Source organism: Typopeltis vanoorti, chromosome 9 (assembly GCF_054136105.1).
Source record: "Typopeltis vanoorti isolate ZY-2024b chromosome 9, IOZ_Tvanoo_1.0, whole genome shotgun sequence".
Taxonomy (NCBI): Eukaryota; Metazoa; Arthropoda; class Arachnida; order Uropygi; family Thelyphonidae; genus Typopeltis; species Typopeltis vanoorti.
In genome coordinates this window covers 143,539,170-143,559,069 of record NC_143557.1, presented here as the reverse complement: position 1 = coordinate 143,559,069, position 19,900 = coordinate 143,539,170, and the positions used below count along the sequence as shown (strand labels likewise).

Here is a 19,900-nt window from a genome sequence, read left to right as displayed (position 1 = left end):
ATAGTATTATACGTGGGTTTGAGATAAGTGCCGAGAGGCATTTTTATATTAAGCAGACACGAAAATAACGAAGTAAGAGAGGAAATACATAGAAGTAAAAAAGGTAACGTCACAAACAATATAATTAACTATCATCATCATCATCATCATGCGTATCAAGGATTTAGGCCTAGTATGGCCTGTTCCGGCCTTAGAAGTCGTCGTTGAATCGTTTAAGAGGACGTCCTGGTTTTCTTTTTCCTAATGGCTTGTACTTTAAGGCTTGTTTTCGTAATCTTTCTGTTTTCATTCTTTGAACGTGTTCCATCCATTTATGTTTATATTTTTTAATTTTTTCCATTACTGGTTCTTGGTTTAACTCTTTCATAATATCTTCGTTTCTTTTGTGATCAAATAGGGTATACTTTGCAGTTTTTCTCATAAACTTCATTTCTGCTGTTCTTAATCCTGGTTTGTCTTTTTGTTTTATTGTCCAGATTTCGCTTCCATACATTAAGACCGGTAGGGCTAATGTATTGTATACTTTTAGCCTGGTTTGTTTTTGAACTAAGTTTGGTTTAAATATAGAGTTAATTACCCCTGTTATTTTTAAATATTTTGCAATTTTTATGTTTATATCTTTTTCATTTTCATAAGTGATCATACATCCTAGGTAGTTAAATGAATTCACCTGTTCTAAGATCTTGTTATCTATTACTATTTTAGTTCTTGCTGGATCTTGTCCTTTAAAGGCCATAGTTTTTGATTTTTCCGTTGATATTATCATACCATAATCTTTGGATATCTCATTTAGATTTAAAATAGCTTTCTGTAATCAGAATTTGTAATTATTATTTGGTCGTCTGCAAAGAGGAGAGTGTTTAAGTTAACTGTAGGTGAAAGTTTAATTTCTTGATGTAAATTTTTACTCCATTTTATTATTATTTCATTTAAGTAGATATTAAAAAGAGTTGCTGAGAGGGGACATCCCTGTCGGACCCCTTGGTTTATCTCTCTTGTATATGATAGCTCGTGATTTAATCTTATTTGTATTTGATTATTTTCATATATACTTGTGATAGCTTTTAGGATATTATTTGGTATTTGTCTTTCTTTTAATATGTTAAATAATATGTTTCTTTTAACTTTGTCAAATGCTTATTCGTTAACTATAAATTGTAATTAACTATAAATTACCAATTACCAACATTTTATTAAAAATTTGCTTAAAAGGGAAAAAGTCAACTGATTTGTTTACTGAAAGGGCTGGACACACATGGCTTTTATTTAATGCAATGAAATTAACAACAAATGGAAGCGCGCGCACAGTTATTTTACGGAGATACCATGAGTATCAAAGATTCCGTTAACGTTTTGTGTGTGTGTGTGTATCAACGTGGTAGCATTTCTTCGAGGTTTGCTAACACAAAAGATGACGCAGTCAACACTGCAGTACACAAATCCAGGTTAACGGGATCTTCGACAGTCATTGTATCTCCCTCGGAATGATGAAAGTAAAAATATTTGTCTTGAACGCTGAGCAAAGTGGAACCAGGTATTCCAGCTTCAATCCAATGGGATATGTCTGTTCCCTCTGATGACAGTTCTAACTGGGTGGCATTTACCACATCCAACAACTGCAAGATTTCCTGCATAATACACTGAGCTCGTTTATTTTTTCCCGAAAATGTTAAGCCCAGAGGTCTGAAAGTACCTTCATCTGATTCCATGACTACACTATAGTTTTCAAATTCTTTCTTATGATTATTGAAGTAAGCTCTTGAACCCCAAAGTCCTTCTTCCTCTCCGGTCCACAAAACTGTACGAAGAGTGCGGATGGGGCGAAGGTGCAGTGCACGAAGAACAGAGCTCGCTCGCCATGAAATAAAAGCTCCTGCACCGTTATCCATAGCTCCTTGTCCGACATCCCAGCTGTCCAAGTGACCACTAACCAGCACAACCTAAAGCAAATGGGATGAAAACGAAATGCTTTGAGTACACAGGTGACACACGCTAATAATATAGCGCGATTAGCAGTTTCAGAACTTTCAAAAAAAGGAAAAATATCACAGAATTAAATTGATTCAGTAGTAATTAGGCGACATAAGTTACGATTTCTTTCTTATATCTGCAAGAATTTTTGAAGGAATTTTGTTTGACACCAGCTGAATCCCAAATCTTCTAATAAAATCTCTGCAGTACGGTAATCCGATCTTGAGATCTTCTTTTACTTCCGTAACTGTGCTACGTTGCTCACATCGAATGTTTTCTTGTACTTTAACCACCACGTTGGGCATCGTATTCAGTGTCATCTGAAACTGAAACTTGAAATACGTGCACGCACGCATGATGCATTGCCCCTCTAAATGTGGCATGTTGAAATCGTGAGTGCAGCAGTCGTGGACGAATGTGTCCATCGGCACCTCTCATTTCCACATATAATAATTATGCATCATTTAACAGTATGTTGAATAAAATTCACTAATTTAGCGTAACTGAATACTATAATGATTAAAATCACCCTCCTGGTTAGATGATTTTCAGAAAAACTTTCAGAAACGTGCATACGGAAATTCGGGCCTACACATTTCATAGCTCAGATTTCTCTTAACTAGCAAGCCAAGACGATCGGTTATATCCTCCCTTCCCCCCCCCCCCCCGCCACGCGCGCGCGCATTGTGTTTCGCTTATGATGTAGAAGAAAGAGCATTCTTTTGCATCCTCGTTCTTTCGACTTAGCTACGAAGATGCACCTCCAACTTCGGAATAATAAAGCCCCTGATTATTTTGAAGATCTAAAATATTTTTTTGAATATGAGAGATCTTATTATGTTATACTCGATAATAAAGATGACATAAAGACTGAAAATAAAGATATTCTAGATGTCTGTAGTAATTACTTTGGATAGTTATTAAACAACATAAGTAATGCCAGAACAGGACTGGAAATGTTCAAGATGAAAAACTATGAAAATAGGAAGGAAAATGTCAATCCTGTACAAAGAAAGTTATTTCAGCTATTTGGGCACAATTTTAGGGAGGTTTTTGTTTGTTTCCAAATTTAATTTAATAAAAAATTAAATTTGGAAACAAACAAAAGAATTGAATCCTCAGGGACAAAACGTGGGGATTCAGATGAATACAAAACAGTGTTCAAAATTACTTTTAACTTTCGGATCTGAGAATTGGGTTAGAAGTAAGGCAGATAATCGAAAACTGGAAACTACATATAAATTCTGAAGAAAATTATCAAAGCGACATCAGAACATTCGTAGAATATGGCGAAGGAACTGTTAGCGGTCATTTACGTGTTAAGCAGACAGCTAATCTAAGGTGGTATGATCAGTTGAACATAATGGGAGAGGAAAGATTAGCAAAACAATGCCAAGACAGCAGGGAAAAGAAGTTCGCAGATGGATGCAATTAGTAGGCTTTCGCAGATCGAAATGTAAGATTCGATAATATTGGAGTCCTGACATATATCAGATTTTGAAGGAAACTGTAGAGAGAAGCAAGTAATTATGCAAACTTGGAGACTTTTAACAAATGTGTCCTCTTCCACACACACACACACACACACACACACACACACACACACACACACACACACACACACACACACACACACACACACACACACACACACACACACACACACACACACACACACACACACACACACACACACACACACACAATACAAATTCGTACCACTACTATCCAACACCATGATTAGGGTTATTAGCACTCAAAAATGGAGCTCTGACAATTTGCCATGATAAACAGCTTCCTAAAAGTCAGTTTCGAATAACTGAAAAAACATCTGTAAAGAATGTCTACAAAAAGAAGACATGGACGGAATCCTTTACAAGAATGCTACCAAAGATAAAAGAAAAGATTACAATAAGAGCTATTCCTTACATTGGGCGAACATCTTATAAAATGGAACACTTCACAAATACAATATTAAGGCTCCATTCAAACGACCCATAAAAACAAAAAAGCTTACTCAGCTCCTTAAACGATCCCTTTCGATCCTGGTCCATCCAGGGGATATAGCAAATCTAGCACATATAGATTGACTCATCTCTATTCGCTGATGACACACTTCTCTTGGCTGAAGATCTAGATAAAAATCAAGGTCATTACGTCAAGTGTCCCATCGGATTCGGTTGAAGATAATTTGTGAGAATGAAAGATATCTTTAAAGGTGATATTCCCATTAGAGTGAAGGAGAAATCTTTTGACCAGAGGAGTCTTACGTCTGGTAATTACATAGGACAGCGAAACCTGGAATTTAATCCAAGATAATGTTCACAAACGGAAAGTTTTCTAGAGAAGAATGGCAAGGAATATTCTCAGTGTGACACTTCGAGACAGGATACACTCTCCCCCTTTGACAAGATCGAGAAGAGTGTACGAGGAAAAATTGGAGGTGGGCTGGACACATTTGAAAGACATAACAACGCAAGTTTGGAAATACCAAGATGAGATAGAAGGATGGAATTGTTAGAATTGCTGGAATGCAACCGATGAAAAATACTAAAAAGAGAATGGAATACAAAAATTGGAGGAGACATTGCCCACTAATGAACTAATCCAGGTTGAAGAAGAAAAGAAGAATGAAGAAAAATTTACGGATGATGGCAACTATTATTTAAGAGGAACTGAAGGATCAACGCATGCAAATTACATTAAAATAATTCAAATTTTACTGCAATAATATTTCACGACTTGAGTGGTTTATGAGTGGTAATGGGCATGAAGTAAAATGTTTGTTTTGGTAAGCATATTAAACTTATATATTTTTCTATTTTTTTTTTTTAATTTTTTTATTATTTTTATATATATATATTTTTTTCTTGAAACCTATAAACATTAAACAATACATCGAAAGTTATGAAACTAGATGACCTGATTATATACAAATATCACTACTTGAAAAATCTGTATCGAAAAAAAAAGAGTAACTGATTTTGATTTTTTGTTCTGAAATAGTTCATAGTATTATTATGAAGTAATCTTAAAAAGAAGACTAACTGAAAAAAAAAAATTATTATTATTATTACTTCATCCGTCTATCTAGACAGCGCCCTTAGGAAGACGGATGCACTTACGCTGTATCGCTGCTCCTGGTTTTATAGGTTTAAAGTGTTATTTAACTCACGTTTCTAACTTCAAAGTGCAAAATTCTACTGGTCACGCTGAAGACAAGGACGTTCAAATCACCAAAATCGGATAAGTGATATTCATATTTTTTAGTGTTGGAAGTTCATAGAGTGTACTGCAGTCACCAGCCAACGAAGAACAAAGGACGTCGCCATTTTAAAAATCGCACTATAGTCGCTAACGGGAAGAAAGACTAAAAGTCCCCGAGACAGCGAAGTTCAAGAAAAATGAGCTGTAACAAGTGCAATAAGCCATTAAGCGATGAAGAGGACGGACCGCATTGTTCCGGATGTAACAAAAAACAACACTTCCACTGTTCAGGGATCTCAGGAAGCACGTGGAAAGCAAAAGGAGCCGTGAAACTGACAGAATGGCGATGTCAACAGTGCCGTGAGAAAACAAAGAACAAAGACCAGACACCAAAGAAAAGTAACGACGCACATCAAGGTAAGCCGCTTCCGGATCCTAAAATTACAGATAACTTTGATTCATTTAAACTCATGGCGAAAGACTTTGTAAATGCACACATGGATAAAATTAACAAAAAATTCGAGGAGTATGAACATTACGTACAGTTCAATAACGAGACCTTTAAAGAAATGTTAGGAATCGTGCGAGAAATAAAGAGGAAATTAACGGTAGCGATAGAAACGCAAGAAACACTCCAACGCGAAAATCAAGAATTGCGGAAAGAAGTAAACACACTCAAGTGTCAAATGGAACACATGCTACAAAAAGAAAGAAAAAAAGAACTTCAAATTGAGGGAATAATGAAAGAAAATACAGAAGATTTAAGCAACATAATGCAACTGATCGGCAGCAAAATTGGAACTCAAATCGCAACCACAGATATCACCTCCATTAAGCGAGGCCCACAAAAAAAAACAAAGAGAGACCGTCACCAATCATCGCTCGTTTTACCAACAGAAATCTGAGAGACTCCATTCTCCATTCAGCAAGCAAGAAAACAAGGCCGACAACAACGATCCTAACTGATAAGAAACTCCCAACACCAATCTATATAACGGAACACTGGATTCCATACTTCGAAAATCTTCTATACCAAGCAAGGAAGACAAAAACTGAGAAAAACTACAAGTTCCTGTGGACAAAGAATTCCCAGATATTTATGAGAAAGAATGAAAACACTCGAGTATACATAATTACAAGTGAATCCGACTTACACAGCCTACCAATATAAAACACTAACTTTTCACATCCTTAAGAATAAGATTAGAACTAATTTAAAAACTATATAATGGAGATCTCAAACATAGGCGAACATATCCAGTCAGACAACATAAACTTCAAGGTCTTTGACTCTTTGAAGAAATGGTCAGACAACATTTCCACCAATACCAACTTCACTATCACACACAAACATAGGAAGTATAAAAAACACTGGCTTACATTGAAAACACAGCTCAATTACACCATGATAAACATAGATGCGCTAATACTGACCGAAGGTGCAATAAAAGGCACAGAAATTTACTCATACAACATAAATAATTATCAAACCTACAACTTATGTAAACCAAACAAAAGAGGAGGTGGCATTTATCAAAGAAAAATACAATGTGACAGAAAAACAAACTCACTTCGAACATGCGGAAAGACTAATTCTGGAAATCACAAATAGCCACAGTAGTATGAAATACACAATATACAGACCCCCAGATAATAATCCACTCAGTTTTCTTCACGAGTTAGAAACATGGCTAAGCAGCATCGAACCCCGTACAACACATAGGCTCATCCCAATAGGAGACATTAACATAAATACTCTTGACCATGCTTCTTCAACCACTAACACATATCTTGATATACTAAGTCAGTACAACATAAACCCTACCATTAACTCCCCAACAAGAGAACAAATACACAATAACTCACTAACAAAATCATGCATTGATCATATCAACATACGGGCTTCCATCCATATATATACATTATCAGTAATTAACGTCAAAATTGCCGATCACTACTTTGTCTCAACTTAGTTTTATTACGTTTCCTACCCCCCCCCGTCCCACCACCACAAAAGTCGACAACACTCGATCATACTAAAGAGCATTGTCGATAACCAAATAAAAAATACAGACTGGAATTCCCTACTTAAAATAAATGATCCTGTAACATTATACGAGAATTTTCAACTAAAATTCACAGAAATATACAAAAAAAAAAAAAAGTAACAAAACCTACACAAACGAGGCGACAAACAGACAGCAATCCATGGATAAATGACGACATACTAAATACTATTACTGTAAAAGAAAATCTATGGAAAAAATTTAAAAAGTCACCCAGTAACTTTCAAACATTTACAAACACAAGAAATAAACTAACAACAAAAATTCGTAGGGCAAAATGACACTACTACTTCCAAAAATTCATGGAATATAACGACAACATTAAGCAAACATGGGCTACACTCAACGAATTAGTCACTCGAAAAAAGAAAATTTCAGCACAAGATTTTATTGCAAAAAGTTTCGGTCAGGACACAAACCAAGAGGAACTAGCAGACTCATTCAACCATGCTTTCACAAACAACATCACACAACTCAAAAAAGACAAACTACCATCGATCAACAAAAAACTACCGACACAAAGTCAACAACAAACGATGTATTTTCCACCCATAACAAAACAGGAACTGAAAGAAGCAATCCTACAACTAAATCCAAAGACCACTCCAGGAATGGACAAAATAAGACTTACAGACCTTATAACTGATTTTGAACAAATAAATCCAATACTTTTGAAACTCGTGAACATAATATTCCACAACACCTAAAAACTGCAGTAATTACACCAATATACAAGCACGGTAAAATAAACGATACTCAGAACTACAGACCAATAGCTACACTACCGGTCATCTCAAATTCTAGAAAAAATAACACACACCAGATTACAGAACTATTTACAGAATTACACCATCATCTCACAAAACCAATACGGCTTTCAGAAAACAAAAATCACCATCACTTTATTAGAAGACATCGCCAACGCAATAAACAAAGCTCTCTATAAAAACAAGAACGCTGTCCTTATACTGCTGGACCTAACCAAGCATTTGATACACTTGAACATGACATACTACTCACAAACTATACTCAATAAGTATAAGAGGAACACTGCATACATGGTTCAAGAACTACCTCTCAAACAGAACACAAGTAACAAAATTAGGTACATGTCACAGTCGGAGTATACAAATAAAACATGCTGTACCTCAAAGTGCCATATTATCACCCACCCTATTCAACATATTCCTTAACGATGATCATAACACATCCATAAGAAGTCAAATATTTCAATACGCAGATGACACCGCACTACTAGCAATCCACACAGACATCAACACGGCTCTCTCCAAAGCACAACAAGAGCTAAATGAAATCACAGCATACTTCCACCAAAACGCAATTCTAATCAACGGCACCAAAACACAGATGTTGATAATACACAACCCAAGAATCATACGCCCCGCATTACTATCGATACATTGTCACACATACTGCTGCATTAACAACAAAAATACCTGCCAATGTTCCGAAATCAAACCTGTAATACACGCAAAATACCTCGGTCTCTCTATATAGATTGCCACCTTAAATGGACAAAACATGTAGAATACCTATACACCAAACTCCGGATCATCGCAGAAAAACTCTTCCAAGTTAAAGACATTATTCCACCCAATATAACAAAACTCCTATATCACAGTATCTGCGAATCCCTACTCAGATACGGAATAACAGTCTATGCAAATACATCAAACAGCCACCTAACAAAATTAGAAACACCACACAGGAAAATCGTGTCAACAGTAATCTTGACACCTTACACGCAACAACCAATATCCGATACACAGAATTCTGAGCCTTAAAAACCTGAAACACTACATGACATTAACAAGGAATTAGTTCAACATCACCTGTCGAAACAACAGAGACACATATCGTATAACACGACCTACAACAACTCTCTACATCCCTACACCCTTCGACAACTCATACGGTTCTTTTGTGAGATCACATCAGATACCCACACAGCTCAACAACCTACCAAGAAAGTTAAAACATAGATAACTACAGAACATTAAAAAGCGAACTCTGGAAAATATACCAACAAAGTTAAGACACCATTAACACTAATATACACATCACAAATCACTAGCATCCAAAGCCTGCATCCCATGCATAAACAGTAGCAACAACACAAATAGTGAAGGTTAAATCCCACTATCTTCATAAAAGTTAACCCAAGCATCGAAGTAGGTGGGATTAACTTGTCTCACTCATCTACAAGTAATACTTATAAGCAAATGCAGAAATTTGTTTGTATAAATACTCTTTCTCTAACTTTGAAAAAAGAAAAAAAAATATGCAAAAAATTCTGATTCTGTACAATCTTCATTATTAATATTAGAAGAACACGTGTTTTAAATAAATAATATAAAGGCAAAAAAGTATTATTAAAAATTTTAATTGAAATCCAATGTAGGAATTGCAGCACTTAGTGCTGAACTCTGCAAAATTATAAGATGCAATGTCACTCAAGATGTTTATTGTATGTGTAAATATTTTAGCAATCAATAAATTACTATATCCATTAAAATTATTAATATTATTATTATTCTGCATATTCCATATTCAAAATTTCTGAATAATCTTCATTGTGAACATTTAGAACATGTGTTGTAAATACATAGTATAGAAGCAAAAAAGTATTATTAAAATTTTTAATTGAAATCCGGTACAACATGACAAAATTTTATGGCGGCTGAGGCGTCGCCCGGTTAAACAAGGCCCCCGTTGTTTTCGCCAGGGAACCAGGGCGAACAGCGAAAAGTCAGCTACCTACTGGAACAAATTTGAAAAAAAATCCAACTCCACATCACCAAAGTTAAAGATCGGTACTATCAACGTAAGAAGCCTGAATAGCAAAGAAATGAATCTAGCTAAGGAATTAGATAAGTACCAGATCGACATAATAGGGGTGACTGAAACAAAAAAGACAAAATCTGGTGAGATCTTTCTGAGCAATAAATACAAAATGTTATATTCAGGCAATGACAATCAAGGAAAAGGAGTAGCCATAGTTATACTTCCTCTCTTCTTCTTGTTCCTCCCCCCCAATGCTATTAGAGTAATTCGAGTGCTAATGGTTCATCTTTTCTATTTACTTTATTTTCTACCTTTAGCAGTGAGAGGAGTAGCCTATTTTAAGTAGTGGGAGTCTGCTGCTCTCCGAGGTTTGAAACCTGGTAACCATACCATAATAGTTTCCTGAGGAAGGCAACGGAAAACCACATCAGTATTATTTCCAAGAAATAGGGTGAACTCGGCAAATTTAGTTTCCAGAACTGGCAAAAATGGGGTCTATCGGCAAACGATGGGTGTCATGCCCGGCAGAAGAAGAAGAAATGAGGCTTCTCAGGTCGTTAACCTACAAATTCCTCAAATGGACAATTACGATGGGATCACAAGTATTGAGGAAAATGGGAAGAAAATAAGACATCGAAGACAGAATGAGATAGAAACTATACATGTTGCAACTTGGAATGTAAGAACAATGTTAACAGCTGGTAAATTAGAGAACGTGAAGAAAGAAATGGAGAGGAATAAATTGGATGTGGTTGGTCTAAGTGAAGTCAGATGGGAAGATATAGGAGATTTTGAAAGTGATGGTTATAGAATTATATAGGGTGTCCCAAAATTCACGCAAGATTTAAATTTAGCGCCATTTGTGCGGTAAAGTGTTGCCAACGAGAAAAAAAAGACAGCGTGACAGCTGACAGTTCAGGGTTATTAAAAATGAGCGCACACAGCGAAGAGAGTTCGTTGAATGGATTATGGAACAACAACAAGTGAATGCTTATTTTTCGAACAAAATCATCTTCAACGATGAGGCTCATTTTCATCTTGATGGCTTCGTTAATCGACAAAATTGTCGCATTTGGGGTTCAGAAAATCCACGAGTGATTGTTGAGAAACAAATGCATCCACAACGTGTCACTGTTTGGTGCGGATTTGGGGCTGGAGGCATCATCGGTCCATTCTTCGAAAATGCGGCTGGTAAGGCAATAACAGTTAATGGAGCTCGCTATCGCGACATGATAATCCAGTTTTTTGTGCCTAAATTGCAAGATATGGATGTGGACGACATGTGGTTTCGACAAGACGGTGCCACATGCCATACAGCCCGAGAAACAATCCAATTACTGCATGAGTAGTCATTTCCTGGTCGTGTAATTTCCCGTTTTGGTGATCAGAATTGGCCGCCCAGATCATGTAACTTAACGCCGTTGGACTTTTTTCTTTGGGGTTTTTTGAAGTCTAAGGTTTATGCGACAAGCCCACGACCACCCACGCCTTGAAGGAGGAAATTGAGCGCTGTATCAACGAAATTCAGCCACATTTATGCAAAACGGTCATGGAAAATTTCGACAAAAGAGTGCGTATGTGCCAGCAAAGCCGTGGAGGCCATTTACCCGATATGCTATTCCATGCATAACCCTATACTGTATACTTTATGAATCAATAAGAAATTACAATTTTTAATTAAAAACCTGTGTTTTCTATCAAAATTACTTCTTGCGTGAATTTTGGGACACCATGTATATTCCTGAAGAAGATATACATGGAAAATGTCAGGTGATATCGCAAGATACAAGGTTGCTTATATGTTAATACAAAACAGGTACAGAAACAGTGTAAAAAAGGATATCAAAGATTCCATTTTGCATTAACATCCATAGTTTCCACTATGGATGTTAATGCGAAAGGGAATCAACTGAAAAACTTGATATATGAAACAGCTGCTGAAGAGATAGGTTTTGTGGAAGGGAAAAGAATTAAAAAGCCATGGATTACAAATGAAATGATAAGAAAAATGGAAGAAAGAAGAAGATGGGAAAATGTAAGCACTGAAGAGGGAAGAAGAAAATACAAAGTAATAAATAATGAACTGAGAAGAGAAACTGATAAAGCAAGAGAGAAATGGTTAAAAACAGAATGTAAAGAAATTGAAGAAATGGAAAAAAGGGGGAGATATGATAAAATGTTTGAAAAAGCCAAAGAAATCACAAATATTAAAAAAAAAAGCATAAGAAATCTGCCATTAGAAGGTAAGCAGGGAAAACCGATTTATGAGATTTAAATAAAAGATGGAAGGAATAAATCAAAGAACTTTACGCAAAAAATGAAAGACAAACAAATATTGAATTGGAAAAGCAAAATGAAATCTCAACAGAAGAAAGAGGTCCTGAAATACTAAAGGGAGAAGTAGAAACAGCAATTAAGGAATTAAAAAGTGGAAAGATGGAAGGAGTGGATGGAATACCTAGTGAAATCCTAAAACAACTGGAGAACAAAGGTTTAACAGAGTATTCTTATACCAATTGAAAAGAAAAGCAATCCTGCTAAGTGCAGTGACTACAGAACTATAAGCATATTCTCACATGCCTCCAAAGTATACTGCTAAGAATATTAAATCAAAGATTGTATAATAGAGTGGAGAATTTTCTGGGGGATGATCAATTTGGATTTAGAAAAGACATTTGAAAGGTGGTTATGGAGAAGAATGGAGAAAATAAAGTGGACCGAAAAAATCACCAATGAAGAAGTATTACAAAGAGTTTAAGAAGAAAGGAATTTACTAAAGACCACATAAGAAGAAGAAGAAAGCATAACTGGATAGGACATGTATTAAGAGGAGACAGCCTACTGAAAAGAATGATAGAAGGGAAAATTGAAGGAAAGTTATACTGAGTTATACCATTGGACCTGTCAAGAGACAGAACACTAATGATGATGATGATTCAACTTACCTGTTTTGGATATTTCGATCCTTTTATTTCAGCCACGGTATTCCTTGAGATTACTGGAGGAAAGTTTTTGGCTTTCATTTTGATTCTTATGATTATCTTTTCTCCTATATAAGAAAAACCAGAAGAACAAATTCGTTCATTCTTTTGTTTGTAAGAAGAAACACTTGTATGAATACATTCATATTTCGCAAATCACGTGATCAGCAATTGTTGACTGCTGTCGATGAAATACCGATTGTTCAAGGTAACTTGTTACATGTGTAACTGACAGTGTACGCATTTACTGAACCAACTGCACTGCCTCCGTGTTATTTATGTCAAAGGATCGTGAAATGAAAATATTTCTAAATGGCCTAAACGGAAAAAAATGCTTTCGTGTAGGTCTTATTTGACACTTGTTGGTTAAAAGGTCCCGTTTGATACTACTAGACTTACTGAGAATGAAAGATGAGACTATGAGGCCAGTGTCAATTGCGCGAGTTCTTCTATGTTCTGTATATATATTATAACTGGATTTGTCTTTTTAGCGTGGACTATTCATCTGACTTTTTTATTTTATATTTAAATTTCATGACGATGCTAAAACGTGCAGTGTGTGTGTACATCCTTTCGTGTATGATCTTAAAAGGAGCTTAATAACAAAGACAAATACGAATTCCAGCCACTTACCTCTTTCGGAAATTCGATCCAACATTTCCGCATCTTCCATAGTAATGCAAGCAGCGGGAATCTTTTTTGTGACCTGATGACCTGTATGAGGACTGTAAATGGAGAAAGGTGTGATGGATCGAATGAGAGCCGCCACTCCACCTACTTCAGAAGCACGCAGCGCACCATGCGTCCGATATTCTATTGTTGTGGAATAATTCACGAAATGTTGGTTGAATACGATGATTTTTCCTTTTGCCTGAAGAAGAAACGGAAAAAAAAAAGTACGGTACGCAATTTTTATGTACTTTTATTATTAAAAATAAAAAATATTTCTATGACGCTATAACAAACCACTTGCGTACTTTGAAAATTCTTGTCTTGTTCATGTACTTATGCAGTACCACAAAAAACGCATTGGTATAATTCTAATGCCTCGATGAATAATCTTTCTCGTAATTTCGCGAATTAACTGATTCGATGGGGCAGTACAGTAACGAGGGTATGAAGCGCCTGTGGCAAGTGTCTAACTTGCGCACCCCTAACCCAAAAATGACAAAAATTTTGAAACATTTAAATGTAACAAGTTAAATTTTACTAAATGCAATACGTTAAATACTTACTATTAATCACATCAAAATGAGTTGCAGAATTTGTGTGTCTAAAGCGCCGTATTGCCCAAATTTAAAAATACAATATAAAAGAGCGGACTTTTATATCTATTTATTTATTTTTATTTTTTACGTTTTGCGCCCCAAACCTAGTAGCGCCCGTGGCGGGCTCCTCTTTCGCCACGCCCTCGTTACGGCACTGCGAAGCGGTATATCAGCCGCGAGTCCATACACAAAAGGACAAGACGTCATCTTTATTTAAACCTTTCGTGAGTGAACTGAATATTTACTCGCCATATTTATCCACTCTGAGAGTAAATAATTAGCAAATCTCGTTTGGTATACTTGAAAAAAAAGTATGAAAAGTGGAACTTGTTTCCGAGGCTCTTCAGACGAGCTATAAGCAGGGCGTTGGCTTTCTACTAGGCGATGGAATTCGTCTCCCCACGTAAATTCGCAAATACTCATTCCACGCAGGATTCAAACCCACGGCCCATCGGTTGCAAAACGGAGTCTACTCGGCCAACTAAGATGGCAAATATGAGCAGTCAGAGAAAGGTTGCATAGAGTACAGGTTTGGTTGTCTGAGTGGTTCGTGTATTTGTTTCCAACGAAGACGCTGTAAGTTCGAATCCAGTCATGGACACGGATGTTTGCGGTTGTGTGTGTTTACCGGAGGCATGAGTTGGCATTCGAAATATTCTTTTTTTTTTTTTTTTTGCTGGTCTCTAGATCAAGGTTATACTGTTTGTGTAACATCGTTTTACAGCGATCATCAGTGAATGATGTGAGACAGATCACATCAAAAGCAATTTAGTTTTCCTCTTCATTTTGGGAAAATGCAGAATTCGAAACAACGCCGTACTGTTCAAAGCTTCGAGGGTGGGAGTGCCATTAATAAAAAAAAACCTGGAGGTATCACCGAACTAACAGTAGTTATGCGCTTCTTGGTAAACCTAAAAAACGACACGACTCGCGTATCTCAATCCGAAAAATTTGCAGAACTTTGATTCCTAGAATTTCTGCAAAAAAAATCTCGAAGTTTCACAAGCAGTAACTGACTTTGAAACTATCAAAACTTAAAGCATTTTAGTTCTTCCTATAAACAAGTTGTGAGACACGTTCTCGAAACACAGTTTCAAGTGAAACTGTGTTTCGCTTAAAACACATATAATAACAGTTCTTTTTTCAGCCAAAGAAGACATGATCACTACCAAGTCATAAGGTTAGAACTGAAGACTTTCGCAATAGTTTTCTGTTGAGACAAAACGGGGCTCCTTTCCCCATACTACCGTGAAATAGCTAACACTCAAAGGACGAGTGGATTCATTGCATGAATTCATGCAGTCTCATGCGACGTTCCTTGCCCGAATTTTAAATCTACTAGTTTCTTTCTTTCTTCTATATTTTTATTTGGGGGGTATGGGGGGGTACGTTAAAGTTCTAGTCAGTTCTGATGAATTTAAGGAAACAATCAAGCGAGTAATTGATTTTTTATTGACCCTCGGTGCTTTTCCGGAGAGAAAACCTCTGATTGACATTCTACACGACTCACCACTTGATTACTCTGTAGTATCGCAAAATAACTGAGGGACAACTAGCCTCACGTTCATATTTAAAATATTCCTTTGACAGCTCTGTTGTAATGGTAGGTTATAGCTACTGGATCGGCAGTGCTGATAAATGGGAGAGAAGTTCTTTAAACACTGCAGAACGTAGATGCAGTGCTTGAAGAAATTTCTGCAGTGCTTAGTTCTGAAGCCTCGCAGGTACAGATTTCATGCCATCGACATTTTCTCTGATTCCTGTTCATACCACTCATCTGAATAGAAGTCAAGAGTTTTTGGGGTCATTCTCCCCAACGCAATACAATGACATCACCATTGTACTGCGTCTTTTACTCCACTTAGATCTTTCTCTTGGCAACAGACAACGTGAACCAGCTCATCGTCGTGATGACGGCCCTTTAAAACCTTACAGCACTTCAGCAGGAGTGCTGCTCAGGTATCATTGCATACCTCCTCAAGACGATACAGTACTATACATAATATATGCATGCACTTTATAACGGTTAGAAGGTTATTTGCACAGTCCAATAAACTCTTTTTTTTTTTTTTTTTTGCCTTACACTCAACCGGGTGTTGAGTGTAAGGACCACGAAGCTAAGCTCTCTTGAGGGTAGCATATGAAGTTACGTTCTTCATACTGCATGGAAGCTTACTTAACAGGTCTGGTACATAGAATTGACGTTTTTTTTTTTTTTCATATGCATTATTATAATTACTTGTATAATGAATGTTGTACTCGTATTTCTGACGTCTGTTTTGATACGGAATTTTTACTGTTGTTCGGTATTTTCTGGAAAAGCAGTGTCTCAGTGTAATGTTTAAGTTATCGTATAGTCAGAATTCGATTGTTGGTTGGTTCATGGATGGAAACGAGGAGTGCTGTTTAGGCACTCTTGAGCTGTTGTTGACATCAGCCTGTTCTGTAATGAGTTTAGTTTTTTCATGAAGTACTACGATGTAAAACCATAACTAGATTTTCTATATCTCAGTATAGACTCACCTAGGGATTTGTATATGATTTTCCTAGTATTTGGATGTAAGATGCTTGTAAGTACCGCATGTTATACAACAATATGAGCAGTTGCCAATACGAAGTGGTTTTTGTCAGAGACGAGTTGATTATGTCACAGAAATCATTCAGTAAGACAGTAAGATACTGGTTCCTTTATTTCTACGAAATCTGTATTGAGTTCCGAAAACTCGTTTTTTTTTTATCTCGCATAATGCGAGTATATAAATTGGCCAGAACACACACACAGACGCACGCACGCGCGTACGCACACAGTGAATAGACAGATCAGACTCTGTCGATAGGAATAATTGTCTTATTAGATGTCGAGTTAGTCGGTCTCATACAAAGGTGACAGGGCTTTTTCTCCCTTTTTTCATCCCGCAAAGCAGGCAAACCGACCGTCAGAGCACACGCAATTAACAGACATAATCCTCATAGTCTGAGTTGCTTTTGCCGCAAATCCAAATAAACCAAACCAAACCCGATTAGATTGTACTTACGTTTCTATGAAGCCAAAATGTAACCAAGATCGTAACAGATGACCGACAAGCGTAATCAGTTTAAGGGGAAGAACTTACCTGGTCGGCTTTGGCCTTCAATTCATCGAAACTCTTCACGACTAACACCTCTGCTTTTATTCCCCCACCAGGAGTCCCAATGCTGCCACCGAGTCCAAGAATTGCTATTTTTTGTTTTCGTGGACGAAGCATCCAAGCCATTTCCTTTCCTCTTTTCCATAGCGGAACTTCGGCTGGTTCTGTATGAACGTTTTCCAAGCGCTCGGCTTTCAAAAGATTAACCATGTAATCGACAGCATTTTCGAAATTTTTGGAACCGGCTATACGCGACCCAAAGGTGTCCACAAACTTTGCCAACTGATCATACGTTTTGCCTTTCCCTGGCCCGTTGACCAGATGCTCGACAATACGGTTTACCACATCCCTATGTTTATAAATTTCTTGTTGCAAATCATCTGGTAGGGTGCACTTCAACGTGGCTGAGACTTGAATATCGAAGGCGACCCATAGCAGACTTAACTGGAAAAGCATCCCCACAGGGCGGTCTTTTACCATGTCTCGATCTGCTTGTACGAACGGAGTAGGCAAAGTTTTTCGCACATCCGCATGCACTGACGATCAGATGTGGCACAACGAGGGAAGGGAGCGCCGTTCCAAACGTGATCTCCTCTATTTGGAGTAAAAATTTCGCAATCAGGTCGTTTCCCAATCGTTACTATCGCACGCACCTGCTACTTCATACTGTTAGTTGATATCCTAACACGGAGCTATGTTTTGTCTAAAAGGAACATTTACGTGTTTAAAATATTTCACGGAACATTTACCAGAATAGATTGCGGGGTATTTCGTTACTGCGATACAAGGATTTTACATTCCTCGTCAGGAAAAAGAAATCAATCTCTTGCGAAGAGTAACTGTCAACATTAATTTATCATGGGGGAATGAACAAATGTAAAGAATAAAACCAACCAGCAGTCCAAAATTAAAGAAAAATGCATACAATAAATAAGTTTAGAATGCTATGGAAATAGCCAGATGAGATTGTATACGTTTATAGAAAAGGATCAAACTATTTTTGAGAATAGACGTTTAATAAAAAGTAGAAGAATAATATAGGTATTATTTCTAGGAAATTCCATCTTACTCCTCTTAAAAAGCTATTACTTATGCTGCTAATTTTGCCTGTTTTCGTTTAGGAGTGTCCCTTATTTTAAATGCATGAATGCGAGGAAGAAATTTTGCACATACCTTGTTTGGAAGTTAGGATGTCTTCGTTCTCCATACTTCTGCTGTTGTTAGGCTGTTAAAAAAAAGGGGGGGGGGGGCTAGGAAACATGAGGAAAGGTTTAAGGCAAGGTGGGAAGATTAATTAGAAAACCCGTTTTTTTAAAATAATATATATATATATATATATTAAAGGCGCTTTTTTAGGGAAGGGTTATATGGGAAACAGGGGCGGGGGGGAGAGCGTTAACGGGGTGCGAGCCGTTTTGATCGTGTTATCGTCATCGAAACATTTCGGGATAAGTGTAAGGCTATGTCATGGAAGCTTGGCGTATCTGCTTTAGGGGAGCTAGTGTTATCGCTTGGGGTCGGAGTCGTGACTTTCTTGAGTAAAAAGCCAATGTATTTAAAATAAGGGACACTCCTAAACGAAAACAGACAAAAATAGCAGTATAAATAGTAGAAGAATATGTTTAATACATTTAGCAGACGAATTTTCATCATTAATATTTGAATTTGAAGCCGAATATTTGACACAACAGTTACTTTGGCATTCAAATCCCGAGTAACCAACGGAAATCGATGTACCACTTAACAGATCATCTGCACAAATTACTGAGGCCTATAAAAACACGAGTTGCTACATAAGGCTTCATTCCCGTTTTTTGAACTGCTGGGTGGGTCAGCCACGTTGTTATTAGGTTGGTAAGTCATCATCGTTTAGATGATTCTTTGAGATAGCAAGTCGTTGAATGGCTCGAAGACAGACAGTCGTAGACAAGAGTGGCATACTAAGTTTCTTCCTGCTTGATCGCAAACAGCAAAGCATTTTTCCAAGTGCTTTGTTAATTTTTCAGAGCAGTGTATTACGTCTGTTAATTAAGGACATTGCATGACAAATTTATGTAAGTTTAAGAAAGAATTATGTAGTTGTCATACTAGAAGAAATTAGAAAAAAAAAATCAGCTAACGACTTTTATTCCCGTATAGGGAGTACACGAGGTCGGTTTAGCCCTATCTAACTTTCGGAGATTGAGTGGACAGTTCAATCTCTACTGGTAGCCAACCAGAGAGAGCTGGCCCAAGGCTATCACTAATTAAGCAGCATGTAGTGAGGTTACGGCTCAACGAATGCCGCCATCTTGTGTACCCTAAACCTAACGCAATATACTGTATTTAATGTCTGAAATAGTGTGGGTTCTACGGTCGATTTTCTTGAGTTTACGGGACGAAAAATACTGCTTGACCGTGCCAGAGATCGACTAACTCGAGAACCGCCGGTCGAAAAAATAAAGAAAAAGTTTCTTTAGTCGCCAACTAAATTT

At 36.9% G+C, this 19,900-nt stretch overlaps 1 protein-coding gene across 1 annotated transcript; it reads right to left on the bottom strand.

Moving 5' to 3' along the window:
- Nucleotides 1-1,251: 1,251 nt before the first annotated feature.
- Nucleotides 1,252-17,941, bottom strand: LOC150103648 (carboxypeptidase Q-like). Its single transcript, XM_090397951.1, has 4 exons — nucleotides 17,412-17,941; nucleotides 13,664-13,901; nucleotides 12,995-13,098; nucleotides 1,252-1,940 (listed from the first exon to the last, which is right to left on the bottom strand). Exons 1-4 carry the CDS (start codon nucleotides 17,904-17,906, stop codon nucleotides 1,371-1,373), a joined length of 1,407 nt encoding a protein of 468 aa, XP_090254077.1. The 5' UTR covers nucleotides 17,907-17,941; the 3' UTR covers nucleotides 1,252-1,370.
- Nucleotides 17,942-19,900: the final 1,959 nt, after the last annotated feature.

What these genes read in the sequence shown, in the direction of transcription:
- LOC150103648 (XM_090397951.1), bottom strand. Translation starts at nt 17,906, where the DNA reads ATGGTAAAAGACCGCCCTGTGGGGATGCTTTTCCAGTTAAGTCTGCTA. An exon ending in GGATCGAATTTCCGAAAGAG is followed by an intron (nt 13,099 to 13,663) that starts GTAAGTGGCTGG and finishes TTTCTTATATAG; the next exon opens with GAGAAAAGATAATCATAAGA. An exon ending in GATCGAAATATCCAAAACAG is followed by an intron (nt 1,941 to 12,994) that starts GTAAGTTGAATC and finishes CATTTGCTTTAG; the next exon opens with GTTGTGCTGGTTAGTGGTCA.